The 17534-nt window shown below is 43.8% G+C and overlaps 1 protein-coding gene across 3 annotated transcripts in view; it reads left to right on the forward strand.

The window, feature by feature from the left end:
• lama3 (laminin, alpha 3) overlaps positions 1–17534 on the forward strand; it is a 456248-nt gene that overhangs the window by 322839 nt on the left and 115875 nt on the right. For 2 of the 3 annotated variants that reach the window (XM_068031084.1, XM_068031085.1), the window contains exons 37-41: positions 544–684; positions 3891–4052; positions 4536–4637; positions 6654–6737; positions 8266–8496. In XM_068031084.1, the coding sequence (XP_067887185.1) occupies positions 544–684; positions 3891–4052; positions 4536–4637; positions 6654–6737; positions 8266–8496 (720 nt within the window). The remainder of the gene's footprint in view (positions 1–543; positions 685–3890; positions 4053–4535; positions 4638–6653; positions 6738–8265; positions 8497–17534) is intronic. The other variant, XM_068031086.1, reaches the window with a different exon arrangement.

Raw genomic sequence — 17534 nt, forward strand, 5'->3', positions numbered from 1 at the left:
TGGGAGGGATGGTCTGAATCTTAGTGACAAAGCAATTCATGAGCTCCTCCTCGCGCTTGTTCGAGATGAGGTGGGGGCATGTAGATCTCTAACATCAGTGGTTCTCAGGGTAGCTTTGGTTGTGGGATTACTCAGATGGCATATTGAGTGATAGATTTTTGGCATGTTTATTAAAACTTTTCTCCCTTTAATCTCTACCAGTTGTGCATTTAAAGATGTTAAAATACAGTTCCAAAAGCAAAATACTGCAGATATTGGAAATCTGAAATATAAGCAGTAAATGCTGAAAATACTCAGCAGGCCTGACAGCATCTGTGGAGAGAGAAACAGAGTTAACATTTCAGATCGCTGACCTTTCATCAGAATGTTGATGAAAGGTCATCAAGCTAAAACGTTAACTCCGTTTTTCTCTCTCCACAGATGCTGCCAGACCTGCTGAGTATTGAAATACAGTTCTGTTGCCTCAGAGTGACTCAAACATAACATTCAAACTGAAAAATGACATTTATACAAAATTCAAATCTTTTTGCTTTAACCATTTAGGAGAATGTTATCGGTGCACAGTGTGATATCTGTCGACCTGGCTCGTTTCACCTGGATACAGCCAATCCCAAAGGTTGCACAAGTTGTTTTTGCTTTGGAGTAACAAATCAGTGTCAAAGCTCCAAAAGGTCCAGGACTAAAGTGAGTGAAACAATACGAGTCCCCAATTTTTGAATTTCCTCCTATTATTTGGTTTAGGTCTGAAGTAAGTATTGTAATTAGACAACCAATCACCTTTTTATTTAAGAATTGGTATTGGAAATATTTCAGGTCTATAAACATATTAAGTTGCCAACTCTGGTTGGGCATATTCCTCAGGATGCCATCACATGGCCTCCTGCTTCCAACTGTCCCACCCCACAGCCCTGCCATTGGTCACCTGACTTGTCCATCTTAGTGGTGCCCTGCCTTCCTACAGCCAACTGGAAAGTGAATAGATTCTTCATTATCTGCTAATAAAAAGTAAAATACTGTGGATGCTGGAAAGCTGAAATAAAAACAGAAAATGTTGGAAATACACAGCAGGTCAGGCAGCATCCGTGGAGTGGCAGAGTTAATGGGCTGAATTTTACTAGCCCTTAGGGTATGGGCTGGCAAAATGGTATTTTGACAGCAGCAGGAAAGCTGGCAGATGAGCCACTTGCCCGGAGCCCAATTGAGCCACTTAAATGGTCAATTAAGGGCTACTTCCTGCCGCCACGGGCATTTTTACTTCGTCGGGAGGGCCCACTGTTGTGTGGGGAGACCACCCAGTGAAACCTAGTGACCTCCCAGGGGGCTCCGGTGGGAGGGCCCTCCTTTAGAGGCACACTATGGCCCACTGAGGGACCCCCACCCCACCCCCAGCGGCAATGACTGCTCCCGCAGCAATGGCATCGGCGGCCCACTGTGATCCCCCTCCCCCCCCATTCGCTAAGGCCTGCCTGTAGGCCCTGGCTACCCCAACCCTCTTTACCCTTCTTTGAGGGTGCTCAGCCATTGAGACGCCCTCTCCCTGCAGCTGCAGCCCCAGCAATGATCACTACTAGCAGTGGCGCTGCTGATCTGCTGGTCCTCTGCTTGGCCCGCCATCCTTGATAGGATAGCAGCCCCGCCGGCAGCCGCTTAATTGGCGCAAAATGCAGCCCCAGGTTCCACCACCCGCTGAAGCGGGGGCACCTCCCACTTTCGGCCCCAGCGGCAGGATATCTGCTACCTCAGAAAAATTCCAACAAGCGTTTCAGGTCTGTAACCTTGCATCAGATCTCAAATGACAACTTTGTTTCTCCATAGAAGTTGCCAGACCTATTGAGCAGTTCTAGAATTTTCTGTTCTTATTTGTTCATTACCTGATTGGCTGCCCATCCAATCAAACATGCCCCAATGCACAACATTTTTATAAATAATAAATTAAAAAAGTGTTCAAATTAATTCCTTTAAAAAAAGAACTACATGTTTATAAAGATTGGACCCTGGGAAGAGGGGGTTGTCCGATGATGAGAGGCTGAGTAAATTGGGACTATATTCTCTGGAGTTTAGAAGAACAGGAGATGCTCTCCCTGAAACATACAAGATTCTAAAAGGGCTTGATGGAGTAGACAGATTGTTTCCACTCGTTGGGGATTCTAAAACACAGGGGCACAGTCTCAGGATAAGGGGCCGATCATTTAGGACTGAGATTAGGAGAAATTACTTCACTCAAAGGGTTGTGAATCTTTGAAATTCTCTACCTCTAATTCTCAATGCTCCATCATTGAGTATATTTAGGCTGGGATAGACAGATTTTTGGTCTCTTGGGAAACCAAGGGATATGGGGAGCGGGTGGGAAAGTTGAGTTGAAGCCCAAAGATCAGCCACAATCATTTTGAATGGTGGAGCAGGCTCGACAGGCCATATGGTCTACTCCTGCTCCTGTTTCTTGTGTTGTGTTCTTGTGATGCTCTGATGATTTTTCTCCTGGGCGTTGCTCGTAGCAGTGTCATAGAGAATAGTCTTTAATTCCAGGACACTCCAGGATAATCCTTGAGAATTGGCAATTCTAATACACGAGTCTGGAAGTTTCCCATGTTTATTTTAATGGAGGACTGCTTTGTCCTGAATGGTATCGAGCTTTTTGAATGTTGTTGAGCTGCACTCATCAAGCAGTTAGAGAGTATTCCATCGAGCTCCTGACTTATGCCTTGTAGATGGTGGACAGGCTTTGGGGAGATAGGTGGTGAGACACGCACTACAGAATTCCCAGCCTCTGACCTGTAGCTGATCCAAATGAGATTCTAGTGTGCTGTGGACTTATGCCTGGTGGGGCATAGGTAGAAAATATTTCCAACCTGACTTCACCTAGGACCATACCATTCAAAAAAACTTCCAGCGTTTGTTTTAATTGGATTTTTACACTGGAGCTAGAGGTTAATGGCCAGTTTTTAGACCCCATGTGCCTTTTAAAATATTTGTTGATGGAATGAGGGCACCTCTGGCAAGACCAGCATTTATTGTAGATCCTTAATAGTCCCTTGAGAAGATGGTGGTGAGCTGCCTTCTTGAACTGCTGCAGTCCTTGGGGTGTAGGTACCCCCACAGTGCTGTTGCGGGGAGGGAGGGGGGGGGGGGTGGGGGGGGAGTTCCAGGATTTTGACCTGGAAACAGGGAAAGAACGGTGATATATTTCCAAGTCAGTTCTGTTTGATCTGTAGAGTATTGCATTACATAGAATTGCATAAATGTACAGCACAGAAACAGGCTATTCAGCCCAACTGGCCTATCCTGTTGTTTATGCTCCACACAAGCCTCCTCCGACCCTACTTTATCTCAACCTATTAGTATATCCTTCTATTTCTTTCTACCTTATTTGTTGATCTAGCTTCCCCTTAAATACGTCTATGCTACTCGCCTCAACCATTCCAGTGTGGTAGTGAGTTCTACATTCTAACCACTCTCTGGGTGAAGAGGTTTCTCCTGAAGTCCCTATTGGATTCATTAGTGACTATCTTATATTTACGGATCCTAGTTTTGGTCTCACCCCACAAGTGGAAGCTTCTCTATATCTACCCTATCAAACCTTGTAATGATCTTAAACCACTCAGCCTCTCCTTTCTAGACAAAAGGGGTCCAGCCTGTTTAATCTTTCCTCTCAGTTTGGGTATCATCTGAGTCAATCATCTTTGCACCTCCAGTACCTCTATCATTTTGTAATATGGAACTGTGAGCTAGTAATCGGTCAAGCTAACAAATTACGACTTAGTTCACAACAAAAAAACTTATCAAACAATCAGCTAATATATAAAAATGCACCAATTTCACACAAGAATAGTACAGTTTTTAATTGTTGATTTAGTTTTGAGGTTGCAGTTTACATTTGTACTTTCTTTTAGCATATGCAAATGAAGAAGTGGAATTTATTCATGGGAAGTAAGCAAAGCATTCCTATTGTTTATAACCAACGGAGTAATACTGTCGTAGCTGATGTCCAAGAGCTACCTGATATTATTCGTGATTTATACTGGCTAGCCCCAGAGTCCTATCTGGGAGACAAGGTGGGTGAAATATTTGGCCGTGAAATCTCAATATAGAATCATAAAATGTTACAGGCATTTCCGTTATTCTCCACTTGAACTACCTAGTCTAATCCCGCTCTATGACTCATTCCCCATATCCTTTAACAATCTTCTTTATCAAGCATCTATTTAATTTCCTTTTAAAATGCTTTATAGATTCTGCTTCAGCAGAAATTTGTGACACAGTTACATCTGTTAACTGCAATCTGTATCCAGATTTTTCTTTCTAACCTGCCCTTAAATGCTATTTGTGATTAGCTTCAATTCATTCCCTCTCTCCCTAGCATCGTGCTGACCACTGCAAACAATATCATTGTTCAGAATCATACTCAGAATCCTACATAATTTTGAAGACGTCTACCGAGTCACCCTTTAACCTCCTCAGCTCGTAGGTTAATAGCCCTCAATTCTCAATTGCTTCAACACTGATTTAAAAATAACTTTACATCTGTTTTCCTTCAGGTCTCATCATATGGTGGCTTCCTGACATATCAAATAAAATCCTTTGGCTTACCAAGTGAGGGGATGACTTTACTAGAGAAAAAATCTGATGTTGAATTGAGAGTGAGTACCACTCTTTAAATATGAGGAAATGGAGGATATAAGTAATGTCGAGTTAGTAGATCGTACAGATATATGACCTGATTACAGAAGGGACATTAAAGTGCAGTTTTCCCACTACATTCAGTTTTGGGTACCTCAGGAAGGATATATTAACCTTGAAGAGAGTGCAGCACAGATTCACTGGAAATATACTGGGGCTTAGAGGGTTAAATTACAAGGACAGGTTGCACAGACTAGGCTTGTAGTCTCTCAAGTATAGAAGATGAAGAGGTGATTTAATTGAGATAGTCATAGAGTTATATAGCACAGAAACAGGCCCTTCGGCCCATCTTGTCCATGCCGGCCATCAACCACCTAACTATTCTAATCCCATTTTCCAGCACTTGGCCCGTAGCTTTGCGTGCTATGGCGTTTCAAGTGCACATATAAATACTTGTTAAATGTTGTGAGGGTTCCTGCCTCTACCACCTCTTCAGGCAGTGCGTTCCAGATTCCAACCACCCTCTGGGTGAAAACATTATTCCTCAAATCCCCTCAAAACCTCCTGCCCCTTACCTTAAATCTATGCCCCCTGGTTATTGACCCCTCCGCTAAGGGAAAAAGTTTCTTTCTATCTAACCTATCAATGGCCCTCATAATTTTGTATACCTCAATCATGTCCCCCCCCTCAGCCTTCTCTGCTCTTAAGGAAAACAACCCTAGCCTTTCAGTCTCTCTTCATAGCTGAAATGCTCCAGCCCAGGCAATATCCTGGTGAATCTCCACTGCACCCACTCCAGTGCAATTACATCTTTCCTATAGTGTGATGCCCAGAACTGTACACAGTACTCCAGCTGTGGCCTAACTAGCGTTTTATACAGCTCCATCATAATCTCCCTGCTCCTATACTCTGTGCCTCGGCTAATAAAGGCAAGTATCCTATATACCTTCCTAACCACATTATCTACCTGTGCTGCTGTCTTCAGTGATCTATGGACAAGTACACCAAGGTCCCTCTGACCTTCTGTACTTCCTAGGGTCCTACCATCCATTTTACATTCCCTTGCCTTGTTAGTCCTCCCAAAATGCATAATTAAGATTATGAAAGGATTTGATAGGATGGGAGGAGAGAAACTATTTCCTCTGGTGGGGCTTGTCCAGAATAAGGGGGCAGAACGTTAAAATTACAGCTGTGCTGTTCTGGGGTGGTGTCAGGTTTCAGTTGAAATCTGCAACACTCTCTCTCAAGAAATTTAAATAAATAAAATAAATAAATAATTAATAAAGAAGCTGGGGGTTAATTGAAAATGTCAAAACTGAGATTGATATATTTTTGTTGGGTAAGGTTATCAAGGGTTATGGAAACAAGGCATGTAAATAGAGTTAAGATACAGAACAGCCATGATCTAATTGAATGGCAGAAAAGGCTCAAAGGGGCTGAATGGCCTTCTCCTGTCCTATGATCCAAAGTATACTCACAACATACAAATGAAATCAGTAAGAGAATTGTAATATGCATATGGTCAGTTGCAGCAGCAGTATTTTGCTCAAAATTAACCTTGCAAGGTTACTTTAACCCTTTTAAATTCGAAACAAGCTACACTGTTCCACACAATAACTGAGAAAATTTGGCATTCTTGCAAACTCCAGACCAAGTTATGGCTGGAATCCAGAAAGAACCACTCCTTACCTGGCCAGTGTTAACATTAATTCCCAACACTAGGAGTGCTGCTTTCCCGGCATTTGGGGCCTGGTGAAGTGTATCCATGGATCTCGGAATGGCCAGTGGGATAGTTAGATTGGTCTCCAGAAGGGCCCAAGTGGAGCCTGACGAGATCAGTGAAGCTGTAGCTGAGCAGAGTGAGACCTACCCGGTTCTCCAATATTCTGTCAACTTCCTCATGTGCCATTCAAGTAGTCTGAAGATAGAATTGTTAATACTTTGAATTTTAAAAAAATTACACAATAATGAATATACAAACAATATTAAAAAATTGAGACTTTTCGTCAGGTAAATATAGACTTTTGCATTTTAAGGGTGAGCAAATGACCGTTGTATATTTTGATCCACGGAATCCACTTCCAGATCGAGTTTACCACGGACGGGTCCAGCTTCTAGAGGTAAGCATAATATTATTGATGATAGTTTGATACTCTATCATTATACTTAATAAAAATAACGTAGAATTTTACAGCACAGAAACAGGTCATTTGGTCCAACAGATCTATTCCGTTGATAATGTTGCACACAAACCACCTCCGTTCTACTTCATCTCATCATATCAACATATCCTTCTATTCTTATCTCCCTCATGTGCTTATCTAGCTTCCCATTAAATGCATCCCATTCACTTCAACTACTTCATGTGGTAACGATAGCTACAGGAGCTCCTCGGTTTCCATCTTCAGCTGCTTCACCAATGGCCTTCCCTCCATCATAAGATCAGAGGTGGGGCTGATTGTTAATGATTGCACAGTGTTCAATGCCATTCACAGCTTTTCGGATACTGAAATAGTCCGTGCCTTCATGTAGCAAGACCTGGACAACATTCAGACTTGGGCTGATAAGTGGCAAGTTACATTCGGCCATAGAAGTGCGAGGCAATGATCATCTCCAGCAAGAGAGAATCTAACCATCTGCTGCTGATGTTCAATGGCATTACCATCAACATCATGGGTCACCATTGACCAGACACTTAACTGGAACAGCCATATAAATACTGTGGCTACAAGAGCAGGTCAGAGGCTGGGAATCCTGTAGTGAGTAACTCACCTCCTGGCTCCCCAAAGCCTGTCCACCATCTTCAAGGCACAAGTCAGGAGTGTGATGAAATACTCTCCACTTGGTTGAATGTTTGCAGCTCCAACAACACTCAAGAAGCTCGACACTAGGACAAAGCAGCCCATTTGATCGGCACCCCCTCTGCCACAGGTGCACAGTGGCAGTAGTGTGTACCATGTACAAGATGCACTGCAGCAATTTGCCAAGGCCCCTTCAACAGCACCCAACCTGCAATTTCTACTGCTTAGAAGGACAATAAAGGCAGCAGATACAAGGGAATACCACCACCTGCAAGTTCCCTTCTAAGTTGCACACCATCCTGACTTGGAAATATATCACTGTTCCTTCACTGTTAATGGGTCAAAAACTTGGAACTCCCTCCCTAACAACACATCGGGTGTACCTACACCACATGGACTATAGTGGTTCAAGAAGGTAGCTTACCACCACCTTCTCAAGGGCAGTTAGGGATGGGCAATAAATGCTGGCTTTGTCGGTGACATTCATATCCTATAAATGAATTTTTAAAAAGTTCTCACCACTCTGCATAAAAAGTTTCATTTGAATTCCCTATTGGATTTATTAGTCTTAGTTTTGGCCTCTAGTTTTGGTGTCCCCCACAAATGGAAACATCTCTAGGTCTACCCTATCAAATCCCTTTCATAATTTTAAGGAACTCTCTTAGACCCTCAGCCTTCTCTTTTCGAGAGAAAGGAGCCCCCAACCTGTTCAGTCCCGATATTTATAACCTCTCACTTTTGGTATCATCCTTGTAAAACATTCTTCATATAATACCAAGTAGAATATTAGAAAAATGTTTAAAAGTTCAATTAAAAATATAGTACTAGTCTTCTGTTATATTAACAGGATAATTTTCGGCATGCTGTCATCAATACCCCAGTAACCAGGGAAGACTTCATGCTATTGTTGAGCAATTTGGAAGAACTACAAATTAGAGCTCTTTATTACTCACAAACACAACGCCTTTCCCTTGGTCAAGTTCAGCTTGAGGAAGCCTCAGTTTCTGGAACTGGAAGTCCAGCTACTAATGTGGAAGTGTGCTCATGTCCACCAAACTACTTGGGAGATTCCTGCCAGGTAGGACCTGTCATTAACTGAAATACACAGTTTCTATGATTTGCAACATGTCATTTTTTTTAATGTTTTAGTTTTAGTTTTTTTTTTAAACATTGGACGTTTTGATAATTGGATGCTTTGCTGTTACCTATCTGTGGTGAAACTGTTGTTTAAAATCACACTTTTCTTGATTTTTAACATTGTGGAACATGCATTTTTCTGAATGGGACCTGTTAAACTAATAACTGTGTCACAGGGGTTGATTCTGCTGGGATAGAACTTGTTCATAAGTTAGTCTTGGAGGTTTCTACAAATGTGCATCAGTCCTTATTTCTGTTTGACTTTACATCACAAGTCTATGGTATGTAAAAAAAATCTGATTGTTGACAATTCTTAATATATGTAAATCACCTCAAATTACTTTTGTTTTCAGTTGTTGATATATTAGTTGATTGGTTTGATATTTTTATAAGTTGATTGTGTATCTGGTGGTCCATTCTGCTCAGTATTAATAAATGCTACATTGATATGTCTGACCTTTGTAGTATCTTTTGTTTCGCCTTTATGATGGTTTTATAGTTTGCTTGTGTTTATCTCTCGTGACCTTTAAATCACTTGCTGAATTATTTTTGCAGCTAATATACTAAGTTATTTTTCTTGGGTTATTTTTATTTGGTGAATACTCTCTCCAAATAATAGCAAGAAGAATGTCCAGAGTGTTGACTTGCTCACTGGTTAGAGATTCTGGGCTTGAACAAGGTAAAGATTAGTGTTGTACCTGCTGATCCTTCAATAAGTTAATACTTTCATGTTGTCATTGGAGAAATACACATTTGCTTATAGTCATTCTCTGAAACTTTCAGTGCTGTAAATGTTGTAGATCCATTCAGGGAGACTGTGTGAATAGCATCCTTTTGTATTAATATGTAACCCGTATTCTGATTCATTGCTATTGACTTATTTCCTGGTTTCACTTCCATAATATCGCCGGTCTCAGCTCCTGCCTCTCAGGTAATCGGCCACAGAAACCCTCATCCATGCATTTGTTCCCTCTAGACCCAACCCTTACAATGCTTTCCTGGCTGGGATCCCATCTTCTACCCTACATAAATTTAGGGTCATCCAAAACTCTGCTGCTCGGATCCTAACTCGTACCAAGTCCCATTCACCCATCACCCCCGTGTTCGATGGCCTACATTGGCTCCTGGTCTGGCAACACCTCAGTTTTAATCTTATCCTTGTGTTCAAATCCTTCCATGGCCTTGCACCTGCCCATTTCTGTAACTTCCTCCAGCCCAACAACCCTTCGACATATCTGCGCTCCTCCAATTTTGGCCATTTACACATCCCAGATTTTAATCTCTCCAACATTGGCAAGTGTGCCTTCAGCTGCCTGGATCCTAAGTTCTGGAATTCCCTCCCTAAACCTCTCCGTCTCTTTCTCTTCTCCTTTAAAACGCTCCTTAAAACCTGCGTCTTTGACCAAGCTTTTGATCAGCTGTCCTTTGTGGCCCGGTGGCAAATTTTGTTTGATAACACTGCTGTGAAGTGCCTTGGGATATTTTACTGTGTTGAAGGCGCTATTTAATGCAAGCTGTTGTTGTTGTTGTTATTTTAAATATGGCTATCCAAGCTTTTCTGTTCCTGGGCTAATTGAATGTGCCACAGAGCCTTCCAGGGCCAAGTATAAAGTTTAAATCCATGTTACCATTAATTAGCATATAACTAATAAGCCATTGATACGAACACATCTTGAAATTCTGATTTAGGATTCATCCACTAGCTGTGGCTCAGTGGGTAGCACTCTAGTCTCTGAAGAGGTTGTGGATTTGAGTCCTATTTGAGAGAACTGAGCACAACATCTAGGCTGACCCTCAAGTGCAGGACTGAGGGAGTGCTGCACTGTCAGAGGGACAGTACTGAGGGAGTGTTCACGAGAATGGTTCCAGGGATGAGGAATTTCAGTTATGAAGATAGATTGGAGAAGTTAAGACTGTTTTCCTTGGAGAAGAGAAGGCTGAGAGGTGATTTGATAGAGGTATTCAAAATCATGAGGGGTCTGGACAGAGTAGATAGAGAGAAACTGTTCCCACTCATGAAAGGATCGAGAATAAGAGGGCACAGATTTAAAGTATTTGGTAAGAGAAGCAAAAGTGACACGAGGAAAAACTTTTTCACACAGTGTGTGGTTCAGGTCTGGAATGTGCTGCCTGAGAACATGGTGGAGGCAGGTTCAATTGAAGCATTCAGAAGAAAACTAGATAGTTATATGAAAAGAATGTGCTGGGTTATGGGGAGAAAGCAGGGGAATGGAACTGAGGGAATTTTTCTTGCAGAGAGCCAGTGCAGACACGATGGGCTGAATGGCCTCCTTCTGCACTGTAACGATGCTATGATTCTGTGAGTATTGCACTGCTTTCGGTTGTGCTATTAAACAGAGGTTCATCTGCTCTCTCAGGTCAGATCTCATGGCCACTATTTCAAAGAAGAGCAGGGGAGTTCTTACTGGTGTCCTGGACACTCAGACAACATCACAGAAACAGTGACAGAAGGTTACAAATCTGAGATAATTGGGAAAAATGCCAGAGGACAGCTAAGGAGACATTTAATAACTTTCAGTCAGCATTGGAGATATCATTGAAATGGTTTAATTTGCAGGAGTACAGGGAAAGAGGAACAAACAGGTGAGTAGGATTGATTGGATAGTTCTTTTGAAGAGCTAGCACAGGCACTCTGGGCTGAATAGCCTCCTTCTTTGCTGTCTGACTTTGTGAGATGAATAACCAGTTGCTTTGATGGTGGTAATTAATGAAGGAATGTTAATCAGGGATTAGTAGAACCCCCTATTCTTCAAAAAGGTTCATTGGGGACCTGTTATGTCCACTGATATTGTCTGAGTTTAATATCTTGTCATTAAGGATATTCCTCCAATTTTGCAACAGTCCCTCAGTGCTGCACGAAAGTGTCAGTCTTGAATTAAATGCTCAAATCCTGGAGTGTAATTTGACCCAGAACACTCTGAGCCAAAGGCAGCGAGCACTACCAACTGAGCCAAGATGATGCTGATTAGTATAATGTGTGATTTTGACTTTTAAGATTTAGCAATTTTGTATTATACAAGGATTTATGATGTGTAGTGAAAGCCACTGCCGATATTTGAATCAAAGCAGCATTCAGAATGTTAATACTTTTTGGTGGTGTGAGAATACCTTTATCGAGAGTCAGACAGTCAAGATTCAGATGTTAGGTTCAGATATCTTTTATACTGCATTCCATTTAGTTCAACTTCAGTTAAAGTGACGCTGCTGTAGACTTCTGACAATATTTTAATTGCGAAAAGATCACAACTGTGTATGTACAGGAGTTCCCACATTCACAGCTGCAACTTTAAAATATATTAACAGCTGTTTAAATATTTGCAATGGAAATACAACTTAGAGGGAAAAATTGAAACTGCAGATGTGACCTTTGGTTTGTAGCTCAAGTGATAGGTAGATAATTAGCTTGTCTGTACATCACCAATTAATCTGAAGTTGCTTCGATAGACTGTTGTAACAGCACTCCTGGCAGTGGGCTCATTGCGGTGTGCCTAGATTCCAGACATAGCACAGTCCTTCCTTCCCACCTTCAAATGGAATGCAGGACATAAGAACCAGAAATAATTAATCATTGTTAATACACGCATCGAAATTGGGTCATGCAGGTAATTTACGTTTCTTATGCAGCTCATGTCGTATGCTTAAATAAAGGGAAAACACTGTGGTTGCTGGAAATCTGAAATAAAAACTAACAGGAAATTCTGGAAGACACACAGCTGGCAGCAACATCTGTGGAGAGTGAGGCAGGGTTAACGTTTCAGGTTGATGATCTTTGATCAGAATCATCTGTGCTCGAAGCAATCACGCATCCCTCAAGAAAAAAGCTGCCAAATAAGGTGCATTTCCATCTCTAACCATGTATGAGTCACCTTCCAACTCACACTCTCCAATCTACACTGGTCACTAGACTGCAGTAGCTTTGGGGTTCTGAATGGGGTTCAGATGGGCTCTTCTGCACAAGCCAACACTGGATGCCTATTCAATGTGTTGCACTAATGCAAAATTACCAACAGTGTTCTCCTCAGATGTGGAGAAGAATTGGCTGGAGTGGAGCCAAGCAGTTGATTAAAATCTGCACTCAAAGCCCATCCACCCTGCCATCTGCACCAATGATTTCAGCTCCTCTGCCTTTACAAACAGTTGTGGTTAGAAATGAAAGGAACTGTTTATGGATGACCTGCTACTCTATACCTCCACATTGCTCTCCCAACACTGTCCCAAGGATCAAGGGGTTTGAGCACAGGTTTATTTCCTCCAAAACAGAGGAGGTATTCTTCATTCATACCTATCCCTCTGCACAGTCAGAGTTAAGCTTCACGTACTTAGTGACTCCCAAACTCAATGTCAAATCTTTTCTACCATGCCTAACAGTATACAAACATAGATTTACCAGAATGATACTGAGACTCCAAGGGGTAGATAACAAGGAGAGGTTACACAAACTACAATTATATTCCCTGGAATTTAGAAGGTTAAGGGGTGATTTAGTCAAAATTTTCAAGATACTTTTTTTTTTATTCATGCATGGGATGTGGGCGACGCTGGCCAGGCCAGCATTTATTGCCCATCCCTAATTGCCCTTGAGAAGGTGGTGGTGCCTTCTTGAACCGCTGCAGTCCATTTGGGGTAGGTACGCCCACAGTGCTGTTAGGAAGGGAGTTCCAGAATTTTGACCCAGCAACAGTGAAGGAATGGCGATATATTTCCAAGTCTGGATGGTGTGTGACTTGGAGGGGAACTTGCAGGTGGTGGCGTTCCCATGGATTTGCTGCCCTTGTCCTTCTAGTTGGTAGAGGTCGCGGGTTTGGAAGATGCGGTCTTAGGAGCCTTGGTGCATTGCTGCAGTGCATCTTGTAGTTGGTACACACTGCTGCCACTGTGTGTCGGTGGTGGAGGGAGTGAATGTTTGTGGATGGGGTGCCAATCAAGCGGGCTGCTTTGTCCTGGATGCTGTCGAGCTTCTTGAGTGTTGTTGGAGCTGCACCCATCCAGGCAAGTGAATAGTATTCCATCACACTCCTGACTTGTGCCTTGCAGAATAGATGGTGGACAGGCTTTGGGGAGTCAGGAGGTGAGTTACTCGCCTCAGGATTCCTAGCCTCTGACCTGCTCTTGTAGCCACGGTATTTATATGGCTGTTCCAGTTCAGTTTCTGGTCAATGGTAGCCCGTAGGATGTTGATAGTGGGGGATTCAGTGATGGTAATGCTGTTGAATGTCATGGGGAGATGGTTAGAATCTCTCTTGTTGGAGATGGTCATTGCCTGGCACTTGTGTAGCGCGAATGTTACTTGCCACTTATCAGCCCAAGCCTGGATATTGTCCAAATCTTGCTGCATTTCTGCACGGACTGTTTCAGTATCTGAGGAGTCACGAATGGTGCTGAACATTGTGCAATCATCAGCGAACATCCCCACTTCTGACCTTATGATTGAAGGAAGGTCATTGATGAAGCAGCTGAAGATGGTTGGGCCCAGGACACTATCCTGAGGAACTCCTGCAGTGATGTCCTGGAGCTCAGATGATTGACCTCCAACAACCACAACCATCTTCTTTTGTGCTAGGTATGACTCCAGCCAGCAGAGGGTTTTCCCCCTGATTCCCATTGGCCTCAGTTTTGCTAGGGCTCCTTGATGCCATACTCTGACAAATGCTGTCTTGATGTCAAGGGCAGTCACTCTCACCTCACCTCTTGAGTTCAGCTCTTTTGTCCATGTTTGAACCAAAGCTGTAATGAGGTCAGGAGCTGAGTGGCCCTGGCGGAACCCAAACTGAGCGTCAGTGAGCAGGTTATTGCTAAGCAAGTGCCGCTTGATGGCACTGTTGATGACACCTTCCATCACTTTACTGATGATTGAGAGTCGGCTGATGGGGCGGTAATTGGCCGGGTTGGACTTGTCCTGCTTTTTGTGTACAGGACATACCTGGGAAATTTTCCACATTGCAGGGTAGATGCCAGTGTTGGAGCTGTACCGGAACAGCTTGGCGAGGGGCGCGGCAAGTTCTGGAGCACAGGTCTTCAGTACTATTGCCGGAATATTGTCAGGGCCCATAGCTTTTGCAGTATCCAGTGCCTTCAGTCATTTCTTGATATCATGCGGAGTGAATCGAATTGGCTGAAGTCTGGCATCTGTGATGCTGGGGACTTCAGGAGGAGGCCGAGACGGATCATCAACTCGGCACTTGTGACTGAAGATTGTTGCAAATGCTTCAGCCTGATCTTTCGCTCTGATGTGTTGGGCTCCCCCATCATTGAGGATGAGGCTATTTGTGAAGCCACCTCCTTCAGTTAGTTGTTTAATTGTCCACCACCATTCACGGCTGGATGTGGCAGGACTGCAGAGCTTCGATCTGATCCGTTGGTTATGGGATCGCTTAGCTCTGTCTATCGCATGCTGCTTACGTAGTTTGGCACGCAGATAGTCCTGGGTTGTAGCTTCACCAGGTTGACGCCTCATTTTGAGGTATGCCTGGTGCTGTTCCTGGCATGCCCTCCTGCACTCTTCATTGAACCAGGGTTGGTCTCTTGGCTTGATGGTAATGGTAGAGTGGGGGAGATGCCGGGCCATGAGGTTACAGATTGTGGTTGAGTACAATTCTGCTGCTGCTGATGGCCCACAGCGCCTCATGGATGCCCAGTTTTGCATTGCTAGATCTGTTTGAAATCTATCCCATTTAGCACGGTGATAGTGCCACACAACACAATGGACGGTATGCTCAATTTGAAGTCTCCACAAGGACTGTGCGGTGGTCACTCCTACCAATACTGTCATTGACAGAAGCATCTGCAGCAGGCAGATTGGTGAGGACGAGGTCAAGTATGTTTTTCCCTCGTGTTGGTTCCCCCACCACCTGCCGCAGACCAGTCTCGCAGCTATGTCGTTTAGGACTCGGCCAGCTCGGTCAGTAGTGGTGCTACTGAGCCACTCTTGGTGATGGACATTGAAGTCCCCCACCCAGAGTACATTTTGTGCCCTTGCCACCCTCAGTGCTTCCTCCAAGTGGTGTTCAGCATGGTGGAGTACTGAGTCATCAGCTGAGGGAGGGCGGTAGGTGGTAATCAGTAGGAGGTTACCTTGCCCATGTTTGACCTGATGCCATGAGACTTCAGGGGGTCCGGAGTCGGTTTTGAGGACTCCCAGGGCAACTCCTTCCCTACTGCATACCACTGTCCCGCCACCTCTGGTGGGTCTGTCCTGCCGGTGGGACAGGACATACCCGGGGGTAGTGATTGTAGTGTCTGGGACATTGTCTGCAAGGTATGTTGCTTGACTAGTCTGTGGGACAGGTATCCCAACTTTGGCACAAGCCCCCAGATGTTAGTAAGGAAGACTTTGCAGGGTCGACAGGGCTTGGTTTGTCGTTGTCGTTTCCGGTGCCTCGGTCGATGCCAGGTGGTCTGTCCGGTTTCATTTCGTTTTATTGACTTCGTAGTGGTTAGGCACAACTGAGTGGCTTGCTAGGCCATTTCAGAGGGCATGTAAGAGTTAACCATATTGCTGTGGATCTGGAGTCACATGTAGGCCAGACCAGGTAAGGACAGCAGATTTCCTTCCCTAAAGGACATTAGTGAACCAGATGGGTTTTTACAACAATCGGCAATAGTCTCATGGCCATCATTAGACTAGCTTTAAATTACAGATTTATTAATTGAATTCAAATTCCACCTTCTGCTGTGGTGGGATTCGAACCCATGTCCCCAGAGAAATACCCTGGGTCTCTGGGTTACTAGTCCAGTGATAATACCACTGCACCACCGCCTACCCGTACTGATAGTGCAGATAGAGGGAAACTAATTCCACGGTGGGAAATGCTAGAACTCAAGGACATAGCATAAAAATGAGAGCCAGATCTTTCAGAAGTGAATTTATACAACATGCAAAGGGTGATAGAAGTTTGGAACTCTCTTCTGAAAATGGCAATTAATGCTAGGTCAATTTTAGTTCTTATTCATTCATGGATGTGGGTGTCACTGGCAAGGCCAGCATTTGTTGTCCATCCCTAATTACCCTCAACTGAGTGGCTTGCTAGACCTTTTCAGAGGGCAGTTAAGAGACAACCACATTGCTGTGGGTCTGGAGACACATGTAGGCCAGACCTGGTGAGGGCATTAGTGAACCAGGTGGGTTTTAGGACACTCCAGTAGTTTCTTGGTCACCATTACGGATACTAAATTTTATTTCAGATTTACTTAATTGACTGAATTTAAATTCCCAGCTGTCACAATGGGATTTGAATTCATCACTGGATTTGCTGAAGGTTCAGGTTCCGGCACAGTGGGATTTCAAAATCGCAGTCTCAGAGGTCGTCTTAGGATCCTGACGCCTCCAGGACAGTTTTGAGTTTTCCAAGGGCCAGTGAGGGAGGGAACGGGAAACACACTCGCAGCCAATTAACAGCCCCTTAAGCTCCTGAAGGAGTTTGTTAAGGGCCCTGTGCAGTCGCACTTAGAATTTTCAGTCTTTAATTCGGCAAACCGGAACAGTTTGCACGTTCGTACACAGCTGTCAGGTTGGCTGCGGGAACATCGGACACTTTCTCTCCATTTAATATAAGCTGACCTTTCCTGGACCTACTTGCACTCGTTCAAGTGCTCTAACGTCATCTAGCCTGCATAGCCACTTCCATCCAGGGGGACGCTGCAGCTCCCATCATGGCTGCTGCCTGCCTTTGCCACCAGTGCCAGACAGGCAGTTGATGCTTCCTCGAGGTTCTCAGCACCTCACATTGGGTACTACGGTCACTTCCTGCCCAATTATGCCATTTACATTTAAAAATAGTGTCGCAAGAGCGATGCAGCTCAGGTGCAGGTTCGGGACCAAGAATACATCTGGGTGTTGGGTTCCTGAGCCCGCTTTGAAAACTCAGCCCCACGTTTCTGGCTCGTTAGTTCAGGTCTCCAGGTTACTTATTAGGTAACAGAACCACTATGTTCCCATTCATTTCTAATTGTTAATTTTAA

This window comes from Heterodontus francisci, chromosome 5 (assembly GCF_036365525.1).
Source record: "Heterodontus francisci isolate sHetFra1 chromosome 5, sHetFra1.hap1, whole genome shotgun sequence".
NCBI lineage: Eukaryota > Metazoa > Chordata > Chondrichthyes > Heterodontiformes > Heterodontidae > Heterodontus > Heterodontus francisci.